The 21,128-nt window shown below is 45.5% G+C and overlaps 2 protein-coding genes across 8 annotated transcripts in view; one reads left to right on the top strand and one right to left on the bottom strand.

Annotated features, from left to right (window-relative positions):
- The window catches only part of ZYX (zyxin), a 29,403-nt gene extending 21,241 nt beyond the window's left edge, over positions 1–8,162 (top strand). For all 7 annotated transcript variants that reach the window (XM_066572227.1, XM_066572228.1, XM_066572224.1 and 4 more), the window contains 7 exons: positions 3,074–3,273; positions 4,657–5,163; positions 5,472–5,613; positions 5,698–5,867; positions 6,017–6,195; positions 6,456–6,576; positions 6,966–8,162. In XM_066572227.1, the coding sequence (XP_066428324.1) occupies positions 3,074–3,273; positions 4,657–5,163; positions 5,472–5,613; positions 5,698–5,867; positions 6,017–6,195; positions 6,456–6,576; positions 6,966–7,076 (1,430 nt within the window). In that variant the 3' untranslated portion in view covers positions 7,077–8,162. The remainder of the gene's footprint in view (positions 1–3,073; positions 3,274–4,656; positions 5,164–5,471; positions 5,614–5,697; positions 5,868–6,016; positions 6,196–6,455; positions 6,577–6,965) is intronic.
- A 3,447-nt stretch (positions 8,163–11,609) lies between these two features.
- The window catches only part of EPHA1 (EPH receptor A1), a 33,988-nt gene continuing 24,469 nt past the window's right edge, over positions 11,610–21,128 (bottom strand). Inside the window, exons 7-18 of the mRNA XM_066572203.1 lie at positions 20,984–21,108; positions 20,722–20,881; positions 18,126–18,222; positions 17,296–17,351; positions 16,898–17,020; positions 16,615–16,800; positions 16,120–16,181; positions 15,529–15,738; positions 14,797–14,946; positions 13,943–14,136; positions 13,512–13,667; positions 11,610–12,648 (exon numbers count right to left, since the gene is read on the bottom strand). Of these exons, the coding sequence (XP_066428300.1) occupies positions 12,570–12,648; positions 13,512–13,667; positions 13,943–14,136; positions 14,797–14,946; positions 15,529–15,738; positions 16,120–16,181; positions 16,615–16,800; positions 16,898–17,020; positions 17,296–17,351; positions 18,126–18,222; positions 20,722–20,881; positions 20,984–21,108 (1,598 nt within the window). The 3' untranslated portion in view covers positions 11,610–12,569. The remainder of the gene's footprint in view (positions 12,649–13,511; positions 13,668–13,942; positions 14,137–14,796; positions 14,947–15,528; positions 15,739–16,119; positions 16,182–16,614; positions 16,801–16,897; positions 17,021–17,295; positions 17,352–18,125; positions 18,223–20,721; positions 20,882–20,983; positions 21,109–21,128) is intronic.

Genomic DNA, 21,128 nt, shown 5'->3' with positions numbered 1-21,128 from the left:
GGGTTTTCCTGTGTAGAGGGACTTCTTGTTTCACTGTGGTTTTCTTACTTCTTTCTTTCTTTTTTTGTATGGCTTTTTTTTGTTTCCTGCAGTGGTAGAGTGGGTTTTTTTGTTCCTTGTTTTGTTGCTTGGTTGGTTTTGTGTCCTTTTAGATGCAGTTTAGAGGCTGGTTTTGTTACTCTGTAGTTTGAACGTTTGATCAACATGGGGCCACCAGAAATTTCTGTAGGGACCCTTTGCTAATGCTTGATACGGCCTATTTCCCCAAGGCTCTGTCAAGTAAAGGGTGTGCCTCAGGACACACATGTTCAGAGAATGCTAGCTGCTGGTTTAAATTTCTTTTCTTTCACTGTTTAACAGAGACTTGCAACACTGATATTTTCCAGGTTAGTGTGCTAAGTTGGTGGGCAGCTGACCTGATGGTAGGAAGACTGGTCCTGTGCTAGAGGAGAAGAATGATTAAGCCATTTTTCCCATTTCTGAAGTCACAAGGACATGCTAGTGCTTCTGCCTCCTAAAATTGTACCAGCTAAGTGTATTTCTTGTATGTTCTTGGCTGGAATCTTGTGTCTGTGGAAACCAAGGTCCCGTCTTAGGACTTGTCATTTTCTGCTGTAGTTGTCTGGATTAGGGGATGTGTCTGTCAGAAGGTCTCAAACTGACACAAATACTACCTGAAGCAGACAGATGGATGTTAAAGATTACTTTTCAATATACAGTATGAGTGGAGTGTTAGGTGCTGCTTGCTCTGCTTCTCCTGTTGTTAAAGTGGGCATTATGGAGTAACTAGACAGAAAATCTAGCAGAAGAGCCATTTGTCATAAGCTGCTGTGTCATCATTGGGTAAGGGCTGCCAGCAAGACAGCTGAAGTACAGATGAGCCACCAAAACTCAGTCATGAGAGAAATGCATCTGATTTGATCCTCCTCTGGTGAATATCTTCAGTACTTCTGTGCCTTTCTTATACTCTCCCCAAACAAAATGTACAGAGCTGTAGCAGTTGGACTTTGTCTTAAATGATAGGATGGCTAAGTTAGTATTGCTGTAGGAATGTTATATTTAGTATTGATTACTCTGTAAATCTGGTGTAACAACTTTGTGGGGAACTTTCTTGTCCTGTGAATAATTCATAAAACAGGCTTTTAGTGCGTCTGGAACAATGTGACAACAGATCAGGGTTTTGTTTCTTATGGTTTTGATAGACCAAAAGGCAAGCATGTACAAGCTTGATCCCAAACTGTAATTTCAAAGAAAAAAAAAAACCCAAAACATAGTATTACTCCCTCCCCCCAGCAGAATTTCTGCAGCACAAGAAGGCTTGCTTGGAAGAGGTGTTGCATACCAGGGCAGTTTATGCATTCCAGAGGCAAATAAGACTTTGCCTTTCATTTTCTAAAAGGGCAGTATCGTCTCCCTTAGGTTACAGATGAGAAGTCCTTATAAAGCCTGTTGACAACAGCTGGATATAAAGATGAGACAATTTGATTACTGCTGTTAAAAGTTGCACTTGGAGTAGCTGGAGTGAAAAACTTCATCTTTCACCCTACTGCTCATTGGGGCTAGCTAGGAAGAGAGGTGGGTGTCTGGAAGAAGGCATGTGGAAGTTACACCTCCTCATCTTCGATGTTCTTTGCTTTGTGGTTGATAAGAGGATGCTTTCTTCCCTGCGTGGTGAAGGGAAGAGGATTCTCATTTATTTGTCCATGTTGTAGTAGAAAATGGTTGGTTTTGCCTGTTGGTCATCTTTGGCAAATATGAATAGGTAGAAGCAATGGGCTTTTCTAGAAAACTGAGGTGCTCTGGTGCCTTTCAGCCTGCTTAAAAAGGTTTTGGAAAATTTCTCATGTCATTATGTATATTGAGTGTGAAGACATACTAGCCTCAAAAATCAAAGTTGATTTTACCCCCCAGAAAAACAAAGGCATTTCAAAGATTCTTCATACACATAAGGGGTAATTGGTCCAGCTTGCTTTTTTTCCCCCCACTTGTTTCTTGTAGCGTTTACTATGCTGCTGTGAGATGCCAACTTATTTTTGTGTGAAAACACAGGCTCTCCAGGGTGCTGGGTTGTCCACTGGCATTCCATGTATACTACCCTGTGTTCAGTAACCTGAGCCAGTTAGTGGCAAGAGAAGGGTGTGCTGGGGACCAAGGGGTGAGACAAGGAGCAAATGAGACAAATGAGGAAGGAATGAGACAAAGAGCATAGCAAGATATGTTTCCCAAATATACAACAACTCTGCCCAGTGACTAGTAACAGCAGCTACTGAGGACAGATTAAATGATTATGAAAAGCTTTGGACAAAGTGAAAAACAGCCTATGGAGTTCAGTTGTCCTTGATGCCTGCTGAGATCCCATTACTACAGGGAAACCAATCTGCACTCCCTGCCCAGAAGGCTGATGGAGTCCTGAGCTGCATCGAAAAGGGTGTGACCAGCAGATGGGAGAGAGATTCTGCCTCGCTGCTCCACTCTTGTGAAGACCCCACTTGGAATGCTGCATCTGGCCCTGGGGTCCTCAGCACAAGAAAGACATGGACTTGTTGAAGTGAATCCAGAGGAGACCACAAAGCTGATCCTAGGGTGGGAGCACCTCTTTTAGGAAGACAGCCTGAGAGAGCTGAGGTTTTTCAGCCTAGAGAAGAGAAAGCTCTGGGGAGAAGTCATTGTGTCCTACTATCTTAAGGGGGTTATAAAAAAGAGGGGGATGGAGATTTTATGTGTACAGATAGCAAGAGGACAAGGGTTTTAAACTGAAAGAGGGCTGGTTTAGATTAGATGTCTGGAAGAAACTCTTTACTCAGAGGGTGGTGAGGCACTGGAGCAGGTTGCCCAGAGAGGTGGATGCCCCATTTCTGGAAGTGTTCAAGTTCACACTGAATGGGTGAGCATCCTGATCTAGTGAGTGGTGTCCTTGCCCATAGCAGTGAGGTGTGAACTAGATGTTCTTTAAGGTCTCTTCCATCCCAAGCCATTCTGTGATTCTGTGATCCTGCTTGCTGCAATACCCTCAAGAACCCTCCTGGTTAGAGAAATGATCTGAAGTCACTTTTATTCTCATTCTTCCCCACAGACCTGCCTCTGCCGCCGCCTCCTCCACCTGGGGAGGATGCAAGCTTCTCCTCAAACTGTGCATTTCCACCACCCCCACCACCCTTTGAAGAGCCTTTTCCACCAGCCCCGGATGAAGCTTTTCCTTCTCCTCCTTCTCCACCTCCTCCTCCTCCACCAATGTTTGATGAAGGACCTGTGAGCAAGGTTCCCCCCCCACAGGTGAGTGAGGTCCAAGGAAGTGTGGTTTGTGTGTGGTGCTCTGTGAGTTGGGACAGCTTCTCGCTCCTGTCTGAGCTCAGCAGCAGGAAGCCCTGAGAACCTGGGAAAGCAGGAAATGCTACCAGCCACTGGACCAGCACAGGTTAGGGTCAGCTGGCTGGGCTGCAGCTCTGAGAGGAAGGACCCGGGGTTCCCTGTGGACAGAGAGTTGAATGCAAGCCAGCATTGCTCCCTTGTGGCAGTAAAGGCCAGCCACACGCTGGGCTGCACCTGGGAGAGAAGGACAAGGACAGTGAATACTCCTCCCTTCTGTGCTGGTGAGGCTGCATCTTGGAGGACTGCATCCAGTCGGGCTCTTCAGTATAACCACCCCTCTGGAATACTGAATGAGATGCAACCCAGTGAAAGGTCACAGAACCCTTTGGGGTTGGAGCAGAAGAGGCTGCCAAGGCAGGGGTCTGACTGGAGTCTGCAATACCTAAAGGAGGGCTGGAGAGAAGACAGATTCTTCTTACTCGGGCACAACAAGGGACAATGGACAGAAGTTGTGGCAAGGGAAATTCCCCTTGGACAGAAGAAAACCCCGTTCCACTCCAAGGGTGGCTCATTGCTGGCACGTGTGCCTAGAAAGACTGGGGAACCTGCATCATTGGCAATGTTGTGAAATCATCTGCATGAGGCCTTGAGCAGCCTGGTGTTGCTTGGGAATTAGCCTTCCTGTGAGCAGAGTGTTGGACTACAGATGTCCAGATGTTTTTTCCCACCTAAATCTGAGAGCTTCCTTGGGCTGTGCATTTTCCCACTGTTTGTAGACCTTTGAGACTGTGTCCTCTTCGTCCTCACCAGCTTTTTATCCATTGAAAGCAAGGAGCAGATCTGTACCAAAGTCCAAAGTATCAAAATATACTATTGGAAAGAAATAATACACCCATTTCTGTGGCCGGTCCTGTAACATGCTCTGCTCCCTTTTTCCTCATGGATGGCTGTGTAGGTACGTGGCAAGATGAGCAGCGTTGATCTTGAGATTGAATCACTGTCTGTAATGTTGGATGACATGGAGAAGAATGACCCCTTCAAATCCCGGGTGAGCTGTCCAGAGTGTTGCAGGTGGAAGAGGAGGTGGCTGGTTTGCTGAACAGAGGTAGTGAGAAAGGTGCTACTGAAGATTAAAATATGTGGATAAACCATAGTATGGAGGTGTTGGTGAAGGACTGGAAAACGTGGGTCTTGCAACTTGTCAGTACTGCTAAACATGTCATTGTGGAAACCCCTTGTGTCCTGGGTCTGGGATAGCTGCTGGCTGATTCACTGCTATAGATGACATATTTTCTTTCCCACCTTGCTGATACCTGCCTGTTTTCTCTCTGCTGCTTCTCTTTACAGATAACTCCAGGATCCACAGGTTCTCTGGAGAAACCATTGGCCCCAAAAGCCCCTGTGGAAATACCGTCTGCACCCAAAGATGCTCCTCCTTCCTTTCCTTCCAAGTTCACACCAAAGCCAAGTGGAAGCTCATCTTTCAAGCCCCCTGGGGTGGATTTGAACCCCACCCCAACCCCATGGGCAGCCCCACAGCAGCGTAAAGAGCCCCAAGCACCAGTCCCTCCACCCCCTTCTCTCCCTTCTGCTCAGCCTATCCCTAAATTCACCCCATCTGCCGTTGCTGGCTCTCCTAAGTCTGTGTCCAAATCAGGTGACAATGTTCCAATGGCTCCCTCAAATTCTACAAGATACCCTACCTCCCTTCAGACTCAGTTCACAGCCCCTTCACCTTCAGGCCCCTCCTCTCGACCACAGCCCCCCAATTTCACCTATGCCCAGCAGAGGGAAAGACCCCAAGTGCAGGAGAAGCCACGCCCAACAGAACAGCCTGCTGCGGCAAGAGACACGGTGAGGGAAAGAGCCCTGGGACTGGTGTCTTTGGGCAGGCACACTGGGAGTGAAAGTGGGAGGATGAGGGTGGATCTGCCCAGGCTGTAGGGAGGCTGTTACCCCTCTAAAGGAGAGATGTAACTATAGAGATTGTAGTGCAGAGGGATAGGACTTCATGTGAAGGTGGGAAGAATCAAGCACAATGGATGGCAGAGTGTTCCTAGAGGTGAACAGAGAGGACCTGTAAAGGCTGGGGAAAGAGGTTAGTTAGGGACAAGGTGGGAGGGAGTCTGTCTTTTGGGATTTAATGTTTCCTCTTCCTGCAGCATAGACCCACAGGTTCCAGTGCAGATCCACCTAGGGGGAATTCCTGTCTGACAATGAAGGAGGTAGAAGAGCTGGAGAAGTTGACCCAGAGACTAATGAAGGATATGGAGCATCCACCCCCAGCAGAGGCTGCAACTTCTGGTGCGTGCTTTCGATGGATAGAAGTAGGATCAAGACTGTGATGGGTTTTCATCTCTCCTGATCCCTTTCCTCTTCCATTGACAGAGCTCTGTGGCTTCTGCCGGAAGCCCCTGTCACGAACCCAGCCAGCTGTGAGGGCCCTGGACCGCCTCTTTCACGTGGAATGCTTCACCTGTTTCAAATGTGAAAAGCAGCTGCAGGGGCAGCAGTTCTACAATGTGGATGAGAAGCCCTTCTGCGAGGACTGCTATGCTGTGAGTCACTGGGGTGAAAGCTGCTGGAGAGAACTGAGCTCACTGTGGTTGTTCTCTCTTGCTTTCCCTTCCTCCTTCCATCTTTGCTTTTTGTGGTGTAGCCTCACAGAGGTGGATTCATGTGTCTTACTTGTTTTCTTCGGGCCTAGAGCACCTTGGAAAAGTGCAGTGTCTGCAAGCAGACCATCACAGACCGGATGCTGAAGGCCACTGGTAACTCATACCATCCCCAGTGCTTCACCTGCGTGATGTGCCATACCCCCCTGGAGGGGACCTCTTTCATTGTGGACCAGTCCAACCAACCTCACTGTGTGGATGACTACCACAGGTATGGAGAGAGCACGTGCATGTGGTGAATGAGAGAGGGCAGATTCCTTCACACCTGCTTCTCTTTGCTGCAGCATGGGGTTGGGTTGCCCATGTCGTCTGTCAGACATGAAGTTAAAAATGAGTCAGCAAAGTATGAAGATGTCTTTCCACCTAAACATTTGTTATTCCTCTGCTGCTAATGCCACTGAACAGCACTGAGAAGCCTCCCTTGAATGTCACCATGGTGGTCATGGTCTCCTCCATGGTTCTGTGTTGCAGGAAGTATGCACCACGTTGCTCAGTCTGTAGTGAACCTATTATGCCAGAGCCTGGAAAGGATGAGACAGTGCGTGTTGTTGCACTGGAGAAAAATTTCCACATGAAATGTTACAAGTGTGAGGTAAGCCTGGTGGCCCCATTCCTCCCATGTTTCCTGTGCCCATCACCAGCAACTGGACACCTTTGTTGTCTAGGCTGACCAAACACTGAAGTTGTTTTGAAGGAATCTGGAGTGTTTTTGAAGCATGTTCAGAAAAAGATTAGACATTCACAGGCATGAATACAGGGACTGTGCAGGGTTGTTGCACTCCCTAACACCCCAATGCATCAGCTGTTTTATAGGAGGGGAACTTGATGGGATTGCTCTCCCCTCAAAACAGCATCTCCCATTAGCACAGAGCAGTGGGCTGTGAGCGATTGTCCTGACCCTGTGGGGGCATTTCTTATGTCCTTGAATGCCTTCACCCTGTTCTTGGCCGTCACTGAGCTTCCTCTTCTTTTCCTGTTTAGGACTGTGGGAAGCCCTTGTCCATTGAAGCAGACGAGAATGGGTGCTTTCCTCTGGATGGGCACGTGCTGTGTATCAAGTGTCACACCGTCCGTGCAAAAACAGCGCGCTGAGGAGCTCGGAGGGGGCATTCCCTCAAGACCCCTGCACTCAGTACTCCTCCCCTCCCTGCAATTGTCCTGCCCCTCTGCCTGACAAGGCGGACTGCTACCAATGGAGACTATGCCAGCACAGTTTTTCACTCATGTAGGATTCACTGCTCCTAAACTTCACTCTGCACACCCACCAAGAAAGGACCTCTTCTGCCACTGCTTCCTGGCCACAGCATATTCCAGGCTGGGGGCTGTGATCAAGGTGAGTGCACAATCACTGTTCCCTCAAGACTCTGGAGGAGAAGGATCAGCCCTCCACCACCGCCTGGTGGAAGAAGCAAGAAGGGCCTGGTGGCAGGTGCTGGGAAGGGCTGAGAGCATTCTTCAGTTCCATGGAGCCAAGAATGATTATTTGACTTGAGAAGGTGGAAGCCTGCATCTCGGCACCACTTCTGTCTTTTATTTTATATCTAGTGACACCTCATTATCAGGATGTCTTCCTCTGCCTGTTCCCTTACCTGGGTTAGAGTGTGGAGGCATATAGTAGTGAGAATCTGTTACTGTTGCTGGAAAAAGCTAACCTGCTATAGCTTTTCTGTCTCTAATGGATTTTACTGGTTAACTGTCTTGTCTTCTTTTCCCTTAGCCAGATTAAACTGGCAGTGTTTGAAATACTACTCTGTTTCTGAGTTTGGAAACTTTTTAAAAAAAAAATCTTCTTCCCCTTCCCAAAATGAATTGTTTCCCAGTGTGGTTTCTGGACAGCCAGGCTGGGAACCAGAGTAGCAAAGCAGTCCAAAGAATGCACGTTTACAAATAGAGACCGTCAGAAGGACGGGCAGCACATGGTGAGGAGGCGTCTCAGTGCGTGGATGAGGATTCAGCAGACTGAGGAATGTCTCCTGTTCCAGTAGGGTTTCTTTCACTGCTGTCAGTGAAAGCCGCAGTGTAATTTGTAATTGCAATGTACTGTCTGGCTCTGAGTGTTACTGCATCGAGCCCCATTTCCTGGACTAGAAACTGTCTCAAACTGAACAAACATTTTGAATAACAGCACTGTCCAACCACTGTTTGCATTCAATAAAATGTGTGGGTTTTTTCCATTAACCTGTGTCTGCTGTGTTTGTTCAGCCACCCATGGGAGTTGCTGTCTTTGGCAGTAGAACTGCCATTGCACAGCTTTTTTATACATTGCCAAATGTATATAAGGCTATTCCACCCAGCCTCCAGAGAGCAGGAGTCTGAACATGGCCTTTCTCTCTCCACCTCTTGGTCTCCTTTCCAGACTTCTATTTTTCTGTACCTGAAGAGTAGCTCTCATTTGAAACAGTGCAAGACTACAGTTCAGTACAGCAATATTGTAGTCTGCTTTACATATCACTCAGAGGTGGGTATTCCAGTGAGATGGAAGTGGATTGTAATAAAAGTGCACTTTGTTTGCTTTGTCCCTAACTATTGCCTCTCAGAAAGTGTTTGTGCTTGATGTTCATGGTTATAAGCATGGTATTGTGATGGACACTGCAGGTGAAACTTCTTTTTGTGGTAAGCACCAATGTTCTACACTTCAGAGACCTGAAACCTACTCTTGATCTCTTGCCAGTTTGGGGAAGATCTTTAATGACTCCTTGTAAATTGATCCAGTAAATGTCTTATGTTTTCTATAGAATGAGTAGAGAATAAATCATCCATTTATTTTTCTTACTGTAGTTGTTGCTAGTTTGTAGGCATTGTTGTGAGAGGTTGTTTCTAGACCATGTTATCAAAAGTTTGTGCCCACAAACACCAAGGAGTGCAGGGAAGAACAATGCTGGGATAGAGAAGCCGTAATTCTGCTCCTCCCAGAACTATCAGAGGACCACAGCCTTGGTGTCTGTGCATACTTCTCTCTGTAGGAGACCTATCCACTGGAGTGAATAGGACGGGATTACCTTGTGGGTTAAAGGGATGTTTCCCCTCTGAGGGGCATGGGATATGTAGGGGGGAGATCAAAGGCAGAAAACAGGAGTGATCAAGGATGGGGAGTGCCATGGGGAAAAACTGACAGGAAGAAGGCACAGGAGGAGGTGGCTGCACATACACAATACACTTGTCTGGCCATGCCCTGTGTGTCATCAGTGCAATCTGTCCTGCATTCATAGTAGCGTTTTTGTTGTTCTCTGTATGGGATCTGTTCAGTGCAAGTGGATCTGAATGCCAGCAACTGGACAGACCTGAGTGCATGTATCCTGTGTGGGTGTGTATGTCCGTTATTGCCAGCAAAATCAAGTCAGAGTAGCTAGTGAGTAAGGTAGGAGATTTGAGAGCCAGGACATGGCATGGCTGTGGGTCTGGCTAAATACTGTGAAGACGTGTGGGAGTGAGCTGCTCAAGCTCTTGGGAGCCACTCATAGGTCTGGAGACCAGCTGAAAGAGTAGAGTTTGCATCTGAGTGTGAGGACACTGGGAGACCAGGAAGTCCAGGAGCCAGCTGCTGGTTAGAGCCGATGTCTGAGGCTAATTCCTGGAGTGCTCCAGGGTGTGTGTGCATGTCTACATGCCCACCGCTGCAGCAGGGCTGCAGGCCTTGAGGATTTGCTTATCCTGGTGCTGGCAACTGAGGACAGCAGCTCAGGCTCCAGGGCTTGGAGCCAGCTGCAGGATGGCTGGTCTTGGGCACTAGAGGGATCCATTGTGTACTTGTATGTGTTTCCCTCTAACAGGTTCATCCTGATCAGCCAGAGCCGGGAAGGGGATTAGGCTGTTTGTGCTGTGCTTGCATGTCTGCTGTGCTCTCTGCCTCCGGCCAGTCATGCACGGTGTGCGCATTTAAAGACGTGCAACCATTATAGACTTGGGGATTTTCTGTGCATGAGTGCCTATTGGGAATACATGCTCAGGCTTGCTACTGGCCGTACCCTGAGGACATGGAACTGAACAGCCTTTTCACTACCTGGCCAGCTGATTCAGCAGCTCCTAACACTTGAAGTTGGAGGGGACCTCCCTGCTCAGAGCAGGGTCAACCACAGCAGGTTGCTTTTTAATACCTTAAAGGATGAGATCTGGATAATCTGTTCCAGTGTTAACAACTCTCACTGTAAGTTTTTCTCACCTTCAAAGAGAATGTACTGCATTTTGGTGTGTTCTCACAGCTGCTTTCACTGGATACCACTGAGGACTGTCTGGCTTCTTTTTTACTCCCATCAGGTATTTATACACAATGATAAAAGCCACCCAAACATTCTTCTCTTGAGGCTGAACAGCTTCCAGCTCTCTCAGCCTCTCCCTGTTTGTCAGATGCTCTAATCCCTTCAAAACCACAGTAGCTTTTCACTGGACTAGCTCCATTAAGTTTATATCCTTTTTTGTACTGGGAACCCCAAAATTGGACACATCACTTCAGGTGTCTGACCAATGCTTAAATAAAGAGGAAGAATTGCCTCCTTCCAGCTACTGGTGGTGCATTAGTTGAAATGCAGCCCAGGTACTGTTGTCTTGTTTTGCTAAAGGCCTCAGGTGCAACTTGCTGTTCACAATGACCAGCATGTCCTTTCTTCCAAAGTTGCCTTTCAGTCCCCAGATTGTACTGGCACCTGAGACTATTTCTCCCCAGTTGTGAGGCTCTGCCTTTCCCTTGGTTCAACTTCCTGAATCTCCTCTCTTCTCATTTCTCTCCTCTATTAAGGTGCCTCTGTGTGGCAGCACAAGTATCTGATGGATCAACCACTCCCACTTCCCTATCACCTGCAGTGACAAGCCAAAGTTTACATGTGCGTGACACAAGCTCATAATCTTGTGCTAGCCTGGGTATCTGCCAGGTAGCAACTTTACTGGCTACCTGTACTTCATGTTAAAGACATCTATTGCTAAGACTGATACACTAACAACTCAGAGCTTTGCTTTTCAGCTCTCTCTCTTACTATAGTTACAGTGACTTGAGTAGCCATGGTCTGTGTTGAATAGAAACCAGCTTTCTTGCACCAGATTGCAGTTCTTTGGATCTCTGCTTCTCAGCCCTCCTGTCATCTATGGTTAAGCAAGGCCTTAATTAAGAATTAATTCTTAATTAAGAATTTAGAGCATTATACAGTTATGGAAACACTGTTATCTCTAGCAAGTCACATTGCTGAATGTGTAGCACTCACCTTCACCAACCTAGACTGGAAAAATAAATCTTGAAGTAGCTATTCTTCCCGAGTGGGAGAAAGAAAAATTCTCACTGATGTTCCTGAGACTTTCTCCTGGACAGTCTAGTCTGCAGGAGAAAGAAGTACTATTCACATGTATTTCATCAAACACAGCAGTAGTTGCTAATATTTATGATTTAGGAATAATCACAGGATCTGTAAAACAATGGACTCAGATAGATATGCCTGTAAATGGGTTGAAAAACAAATCTGAAGTGATCAGCTGCAAAGGTATCCTTTAATCCTAATGCAATTGCACTTCCATGTTACATCTGCAATTAAATGGACAAAGATCATTGGCTGAAACAACTAAACATGTATGTAAGGACCCGGCTGGGACTTATGATATGTATGCTAAAGGTCTCAATCACATTTGAAATAAGCCAAAGAATTCCAACACACCCTGCTCTGCCAGAGGTTTATTTACAAAATATTATTTACAGACTATAACTGTCTTGAGATCTGATAAATAATAACATTTCCTCCACAGAGAAGGAGTAAGACAGACCACCTACACATTTTTCTGTTACAAATACCCTATTCCAGCCAAACAAGACTAGTGTCTCTTTTAAAAAGGGGCAGAGAAAAATGGATATGTATAGGGTTTTCTGTCCATGGCATAAGAAAAGGTATTAAGCAGTTTGGAGAGATGTAAATCTCCCCACTGAAGTGTGCATGTGCAAAACAGCAACATGCTGAGGTGATGTGATCACACAAGTTACAGCGGGGTGTGCTTCTACTCCCAGTTTCTCCTCCAAAGAAAAAAGTACACCACAAGGCGGTGTTCAGGCAAGAACAGCTGCATTAAAAAATATATGCCTTACCAGCAGCCTTGTGAAGACTGAATAGTTTGTTCCTGATGCAAAATAAGAAAGACAGAAGGGTGCTGAAGTGAGAAGGAATGTATGCCAAGGAGTGCATAAGCCCTGTCTCTACCTGTCTGTATTTTTGTGCCTGCTCCCTGAATGTCCCAGTCTATCTTGAGCCCTCATCTCCAATCTTAAAACATTATCCACCACTCTCTACCCACTTCGTATTCCATGTGATACACTGAGGGTCTGAAACTCCAGTATGAGGACTACAGGGCCTACTTAGTCCTGCACAAAGTGGACTGCAGAAAACAGAATATTTTCTAAGACCAGTACTCTGAAACGTACTGATGGCTGCTGTAGAGCTAAAGCAAGGGGGAACAGAAATGAGAGCAGGTGGTGTTGCCTCACGAGCTTTTTCAGTTCTGGTTGTTTTGCTTTGCTTGTCCAGTCACTCATTTGGAAGCAATTGCCATAGGAATTATTCCAAGTGATATCTGGTAAGGATGGGCATTTTTCAAGCTTAAGAATGCAACGACTGATCACTCCTTAAAGCCTTGGATGCTGCACAAGATCCTCTTCTGGTGGCCTGGAAGTGACACTCCCATCTGTTTCAAGTCCCTGAAGGAAATGTGAAAAGAAAGGAAAAAAATGAATTGCTATTCTTGCTCCTTAGGGACAAGAGTGTGGTAAGGGCAGAAACAGTTAGCAAGCATTAGTTCAGAAAGCTTCCTTTTCCTCAGTGCCTCCTAGTGCACCTACCTTTTCTCTAGAGGGAAGAAACTTCTAGATATTCCTTTCCTCCCCTGACTATCTCTGCCCACCCAGTCAACTGACCTCTTCTACCTCGTGGCTAGGCCTGTGCTCCCAGTAAATCAGGACTTGTGATTATATCAGCTTTGTGATAGGGGCCGTGTCTCAACCATTCAGCAGGTCTGTGCCTGCTCATTTGTTTCATGTAACTGCCCTGGTTGGAGTTGGCTGAACATCCCTGACAAAATAACACAGCTGTGTTCTGAGTCCTTCTGAGGAGCCCAGAAAGACTTTGCTCTATGATACAACAGTGCCTGGCTGATGGAGTGAGGGGAATATCACTAGTCTATATGGAGTTTGTGGCAAGGAAGTTATCCTACAAAGTCCTGTGGGAGTGGGGAGACGGTCAGGTTATAGATCTGTTTGCCATCTATTCTTTCCCTTTGCTGTTTGTGTCTCATGTGAGTTCAGAGCAGCTGAAGACCCCTGAAGAGCCTCAAGCATGGACATGGATAATTGGGGAATTTGTCTCACAGTTTGGGCTGCTCCCAGTTCAGGGGTGATTCTTCCCTTTTAGGTCAAGAAGCCAGTCTGCTTCCATTTAACTGCATGGAGAAGGAAGGACAGAAGCCTTCCAAGTAAATATGAGTGCCTGCTCAGATCGCACAGGGATGAGCACAGCAACTTGCAGCCAGCCTGAGTTGCCCTGTGGAATCCCAGCCTGCACTTACTCAGCAGTGAGCTCCAGAATGGACTCCATGGTGTCCAGGCCGGCAGTGCGGAAGTTGGAGATGTAGCGCTTCATGCGAATGGATTCCAGCCACTCGGGGATGGATCGGTAAGGGATCCCATCAGATCCACTGCAGCTGGGGAGACGGAGCGTTACCCTAGGGACACAGAAACCCTTCGTTAGCCAGGCAACCACCTGAAATGGACAGCACTGCGAGACAGTAACCAAAGGGGGAGCAAGCACCCCCTGCCAGGGCTGAGCCAGCTAATCTGCTCTCTGCACAGTGAGGCTCTGCCCTCTGTCACCAGGAGACAGAGATGACCACTACCTTCTGCACACGGAGCACACAAGGTGCATCTCTCCAGTCTGCATGGGGACAGGGAGGTGAAGTATCCCAGTTAACCCCTCCTCCTCTGGTGACAGCTTGCTTACCTGGGATCAAAGTCTGCAACAGGCCGGAGGAGCTGAGGACTTGAGATGAAATGTTGCAGCTGTGCCCGAATTTCCTGAAAATGAGGCCGCCTCATCCGATCATGTGACCAGCAGCTCTTCATGAGTTCGTAGAGGATAGATGGGCAATCCACAGGCGGGGGGAGCCGGTACCCATCCTCTAAGCTTTTCATCACCTGCACAGAGGAAACAGAGAAATCTGGCCAAGAGCAGAGAGTGCAGAAGAGAAGCCAGAGACCTCTGGGAGCAGCCATTCCCCACTTCACAATGTGCAGCCAGGGAGGGGTTTGTGTAGATTACATACGTATGACACACGGTATGGGCAGCACAGCACAGAATCAAAACACTTAAGGGATGCCAAAAATTTAAGCGGCATATGCATGTGTTTTCAGTCCTTGACTAGTTTAGCTCCCATTTGCCACTCAGGACATGTTCATGAGAAGTGAGGAAAAGTGAGGACCAAATGGTCCTGGCACAGTGAGAGAAGGGGAACCAGGCTCTGAGGAATAATTTTAACAGCATGTGCTGAGCCTAGAATAAGACCAGATATAATGCACCAGAGCCAGAAGAAGGACAAAACAAAAGCAATAGAAAGTATCCCCAGATCCAAATGCCATGGCTGATTTAAACTCTCTTTAATTTAGCTTCTTGCTGTTGTTGACACCTCAATATTCATTGCCCTTGACTTGGTTGCACTGATTTTAAGCAGGGAGGGAAACACAGTAGTTATGTGTTCAAAAGGAAGTCAAGACTGCAGACTGAGGTAGATCTACAAGAGTTTTTCCCACATGCCTCATTTATCTTTTAAATCAGCTCTTGAACTCAATGTCTGTTACCTCTTGATTGGTCATGTGCCCATATGGCTTGTCACCAAATGACAGCACCTCCCACATGACGATTCCAAAGCTCCAGACATCACTAGCTGAGGTGAAAATGCGATGAGCAATGGCCTCTGGGGCTGTCCATCGGATAGGAATCTTACCACCCTGTAAAACAGCAGAAACATAGTGTACCCAGCATATATCATTGTGTTGTATTTCTCCAGTGTTTTCATGCAAGGACCTTACAAAGTGGTTCAGAGATTGAGCCCACTTCATTTGAAGTGACATGTAACCACCCCAGGGAAATTTCTCAAAAGGAGAGAAATATTCTTGGAAAGTATATGAGTTTAAGCCCTCTGTTCAGTTGAACGTGACACAAAACCTCTGCTGTGGGAGTAAGAGCCTGACACCAGTCACAGCCCTGCTTTGAAGGACACTATGCATTAGAATTACTGGAACTTACATTGAAAGAGACATGGAGATGACTCTAGTCCAAAACTCTGATCACAGCAAGGCTATCTTCAAAGCTAGATTTAGTAACCAAGTCAAAGAGATCAGACCTCTTATTTTGCTTCTCATTTTAACACCACAATCCCTCTGAATTTCTTAGCAAACAAAATCAACCTGGACTCCAGAGACAAAAGCACCACCTTCTGAAACATCCACACCATGACTTGCAATTTTACTACAGATTTTCCTCAGAGCCTACAGTTAATTCACAAGGCTGAAAGATTGGGTTTGCATTACCTTGGTTTCATAGGTTCCCTCTGCATCATTCTCCAAAATTCGGGAGAGACCGAAGTCAGACACCTTGCACTGGAGACTGCGTGTTACCAGGATGTTGCGAGCAGCCAGATCCCGGTGCACGTAATTGTGTTCTGAAAGGTAGGTCATGCCAGAGGCTATTCCCTGCAGCATGCTCACAAGCTGCACAGGGCTAAATTTTTCCTCATTCTCCTGCATGGAAGAAGAAGAAGTGAGAGAAGTGACATCGATCTGCTTGGTTTCTAGTCTCTGACCTTATCAACATACAAAAGTGGGCAGTGGTGAACAAGCAAAAAGGCAATGCTGCAGCCCAAAGGCCCCAACAGGTTCTCACTAAGGGACTGGTGATGGTCTCCAGTCATCATTAAGCAGTTGCATTTCAATTACCAAGGACGCCACTCTTGTCACTGGACAAACTGGATGGCATTAAGCTTCTGCTGCTGACAGTGGAAATGTCAGTAAGCAGAAAGTAAGCGGATGTCTGGATCTTCTAGTTTTATTTTAGGGCCCTAAATCCAGGTCAAGTGCAAGTTCTGGCAGTACACAAGCCTATTAGAGATTGGACTTTCTCACCCGGAGGAAGGTATCCAGTGCTCCATTTTCCATATATTCAGTGATGATCATCATCGGCCTCCCTTGAGGAAGACAAGAGGGTTTCAGCCTTCTTCAAATTCTCCTACTCATGTCTTTCAATGCTATCCATATTCCCCAACACAGAGAACAATGTCCAACCCCAGCTAACACCCCCACTCCATTGCCACAGCTGGCTGCCCTTCTCCTTACACAACTCCCAATGATCTTGTACTCTTCCTTGTATTGCACATATGACCCTGCAGCATACCTCCCTATCCAGACTTCTCATCTACTCACTGGCCCTGAAAGACCTCTCCTAACACTGCCGCAGGACTCTGTTGGGAATCCATACCTCTCCTCCTTTCCTCATTCTCTGACATGACAATGCCTATCTTCTCCCAGAACAGTCTCTCTGACAGCAAATTCTCTAAGGCCTGAGAAATGTGCCAGTTTCTGCTCTCATCCCAGGACTCTCTCCCACACACTCTTACTTACTTTTGGTGACAACTCCCTCCAGGCGCACAATGTTCGGGTGATTGAACTGCCCCATAATTGTTGCCTCACGCAGAAAGTTCCACCACTGTGAGTCTGAATATGTTGACTTCAGAGTCTTGATGGCAACCACAATACGTTCTTTCCCTGGGAGTCGCAGGGACCCACGATAGACCTCCCCAAACTCCCCTGAAGACAACCAGAGGTAAAATGTCACAGATGAACTCAAAGATAGGCAGCAAAACAAGTGTGGGGAAACTGAAAGATGGGGAGAACAGTAACTCACCCTCTCCAATCACATTCTCCATAGTGACGCAAGAGATATCCAGTTCCTTCGTGAATTCCAGCACGCCTCTGCTGGGGTCATCATATGGTTGCAGGTCTACATAGGGTTTCAACCAGACTTTCTCTGTGGTAAAGGAAAACAAATGAGCAAATTAACCTGTCACCTCTTTGGACAACCTTTTTAAAGCATAACTACAAAGGCAGAAGTGAATCCATGGGCTTCTGACAGTGGCAGTAAAAAAATTTACCAAACCAAGATTGAAGATTAGAACTGTTGTAGGAAGAGGCACATTACATCAGAAAAGCCATGCCAGTGTCTGGTTTCAAACTAAAGCTTCTTTTCATTCCTTCCAACACATTCTAGGCTTCCCCCGGTTTTATTACCCCTTTGAACCTCACCTCGCTCAAAGCCTGAAGTACTGTATTCCGGCCGTGCGTGTCTCCGACGAGCCCTCCTGGAACATCAAAAAGAGTCATGAAAATAAAATGGTCAGCAGATAGCAAAGGGAAAAGCAAGACTTCCAAGGTGTCTGCCCTAGTTGGTTAGGAACAGAGTTTAGGGTAGCACAGAGCAAAGTGGGACCAGACACTGCACCTACTTGGAACAGTACAGCTGACAATAAAATGTGATGCTTCATTAACATTTAAAAATAGAGCTTTGTTTTCAGAGGGAGTTTTGTGCTGAGTTACAGATGAATTTCTGTTTATTTCATGTTTTCTGTACCCTTTCAGGAAAATATTTGATCTTCTTAAAACCAAGCAACAGCAGCCTTTTATGGACACTGAGGAGGAAAGTAGAATTCTGTATATGGGTAAAGGACCCCAACAGTAATGGTATATGGAAAATGGTTTGACATCACAGGATACATGTATTACCACTCAGCTGGTCAGCAGCTATAGAAATGACTGTACCATAACAATGTTTTCATTCCTCTGCCATGACAACAATATGATTCTGCTGGATTATAACAAAACTGAGAAATCATGACATATTCCTCTGTTCACAACAGCAAACATTATCTTACAATATCAATCCCTCCAATCCTGCTAATCTAAATTATTTACTGAGACCCCTTCCATCTTGCTGCAGCATGCTGGTGTTTTTCTTCTCTAATTAACCTCTACCTATGCAATATCCTGTGAGAAATCCAGGCCTCCCTTTCTCAAGCTCCCATAGCTCAGCTATTCCTACACCTGTACCTTTTTCAATACCAAAATTCAATACTTACTTTCGCCGAAACATGAGAAATCCCACAATTAGACCAATAAATAGGAGAACTCCAAAGATAATAGAGACTATGACTCCACCAGACAGAGCTCCGGTGTCTGCAGAAACAAAGAGAGGCCATATCACTTAAAAGACCACTATGTATTTGTCTGGAACATACCACCCAGCTTCTACCAGCCAATGGCATAAGGCAAGTTACAGCCCCTTGTCTTCCAGGCAGCAGAGCCACCAGATGGGAGTCCTATCACATTGTTATTCATGTGCATGGAGCACCTTCTGGTGGTTATCTGGTTGACTCTTATCTACAATCTTGGTCTTCCAGTTGAGTGATTTATCCCTATATCTGATTTCTTACTTAAATTCCATGACACTTTCAAAAGTGAAGAACAGACGTTCCTTCCCCATCCCCACTCCTCTCCAACAATCCTTTCAGATCAGGCCCTTCTTCCAGCTCAGTAGCTGATTTAAACTATGGCAACAGTCTAAAGTGACTCTCTTCTTGTTTATGAAATTAATTATATGCTCCCCTCCCCATCAATATCTGGGGCTGGTCCCTTGCCTAACTACCCTAACAAAAGCCCCTCACTGCTTAGGACTCCTGAAACAAGTACTGACTTACAAACTTGCAGTCTATCATATTCATATTTTCTCAAAACTGAGCATCAGGTGGTTTCCTTCTGTGATTGGATAGCTTTGAGAGAGCATTCACATAACACAGGCTGTCTCCTTCCATTTAGGTTCTCAAGCTAAAGCTAGGAATTTCCACAAAGTACATTTGAATTCATCAGAGAAAATGCTACATTACCTCTGCTGGTCTTTTTAAAACTTATTTCTCATAATTAAAAAAAAAACCAACCAAAATTAAGAACTTAAAATGCATTAATGGAGAAGTAGTGAGAATCTACATATGTTTAATATTTTCCCAAAAGAGATTTAGGAAAACATCCAGAATAAAGAAAATCGCCAAATAATTTTTTTTAATAAATTAGAAGATTTTAAAGCAAGGAACAAATGCTACACAGTCCTGTGTGGGGAAGTGTTTCCTAACATCTAGTTGAATGGCCAGCATCCATAAAGCCTAATTAACACTAGTTATTCTTCCTCTGACTCATCCCACTAAAATTATTAAAAATCATCAGCTTACTTAAGCAGAAATCAAGAGACAGAGCTAATGTCCTTGTTTTGTTAAAATCAAAAAGCTAAGATTTGGAAGGTGAAATAGTATCTTTATTAATAAAATGGAGAAGCATTTAGATACACAGGACTTCTGCAGGAATTTAAGGCATCTAAATTATCAAATTCAGATTTAAATACAAAATTGACACTTCTTGCAAATCCTGCTACACTAATATTCCTAGACTATAATAGCTAAAAAATGCTCCTAGTATTATTAAACAAGAAGTCTCATCAAATGAAACCTTGCTGGCACTTGTTTTTAATCCCTTTCATATTCAAAATACCTTTGTCTTGACATGATAAGGTGATCAACTTTCATTTGAAATAAAGCATAATATTGATGAAAGTATTTTCTAACTTATTTTTTCTTAATCAAAACAATTTTGCATGGTAATTTACATCTTTTTCACAGGGCCTGTGTAGTACATTATTTAATTGGTTAAACATCATTTTTGTTATCATCATTTGTCACTGTGACTTCATGAAGATTTTACCAAAAGCTCCTGGTGCCAAAAAGGGTCCAACCTTTACATTCCAGTAATGGTGTCCCAACTCCTTTTCAGCTTTTACATTAATTAATTTAACTGTTAATTTAACTATTTAGTTACATTAAGGTATGCCTTAGCTTTCTTCCTCCTTATTTCATTACAATAAAACTAGTCTTTCAAATGCAGCACTTCAATACATGTATTTCTAAAGTTATCCATAGGGTCAGTAGGAGTCTGTGGAATGAAGAGAGAGCAAATTCCATTACAGAAAACTTTAGATTAAGGGGAAGCTTCTGAGTGACCCAGGGAAAGAGGAGATTGGGTTACAGGCCTATATAAGTTGTTCTTTGATACAGGAGAGAGGTCTTCTTGTGGCCCTGACAGCTTGGCCTTCTACATATTGTACTTTGGTGAATAACTTTTTTCAGTGGTACATGCCATCTCTTTGGGCAGAGTTACATTCAGGAGCTGGACTACATACAGTGGAACTGATAAAGCTGGAAAAAATAGTGCTGAGGTCCTCTGAGTTCTCATTCTCACTAGTAACCGGCACAGAAAAGGAGGCATATGGTAATTATTTGACCAGCACTCAAACTTAGAAACATTAGCCAAAAGTAAAATGTCTTTCAAGAACTAAATGAAGGTCTGGTTAAGTATTCTGCCAGTACAACACAATAAACTGAGACTGATCAGGTCTAAGGGGAAAGTGTAAGCAAATTTTGTAAGATGGCAAGGAAGCAAGAAAAATGTCTTTTGTCTTTACAAAGCAACAGGCTTAGCTCTGGTGACAAGGAACTCAGGAGAGTGGTGTCTTGTGTTCTGCTGTCTGTTACAGCCAGCAGAACACAGAAAGAGATCCATGTACCACGAGAATATACCATCTGATGGGGAAGTGAGTTTCTCCCAGGTGAGATACCAGTGCTTGCCCTTTACCTGGTGGAAGGGTGCGAAATTCCTGCTCTGGGGAGTAGGGCCCAGGCCCCAGGGGTGTGATGGATCTCACACGGAGCAGGTAGGCTGTGTCTGGCTGCAGGTCTCGCAGAGTGACATTTGGCTCAAGAAGGTGCTTCACTGTGTAACGTGCCTCCTCCCCCTGCAGGAACCAAACAGGATCAAGTAACAAATGCACACTGAACAAGAGGACACTTCCAGCCCTTTGGGTGAAAGGGGGAAGAGCAAATCAGGCAGGCCTTACCTTCTCAAAGAACATGACCTCATACTCCACTGAGGTCCGGCTGCGTTGCCGTGGGGCAAGCCAAGAAACAGAAAGACTGCTGTCATCTCTCTGTGTCAGAATAAACTGGGATACTGTCACTGGAGCTGCAGTGGGAGAGAACAGA

Source organism: Molothrus aeneus, chromosome 2 (genome assembly GCF_037042795.1).
Source record: "Molothrus aeneus isolate 106 chromosome 2, BPBGC_Maene_1.0, whole genome shotgun sequence".
Lineage (NCBI taxonomy): Eukaryota > Metazoa > Chordata > Aves > Passeriformes > Icteridae > Molothrus > Molothrus aeneus.
The sequence above is the reverse complement of the archived record's forward strand: the minus strand, read 5'-3'. Positions and strand labels throughout refer to the sequence as shown.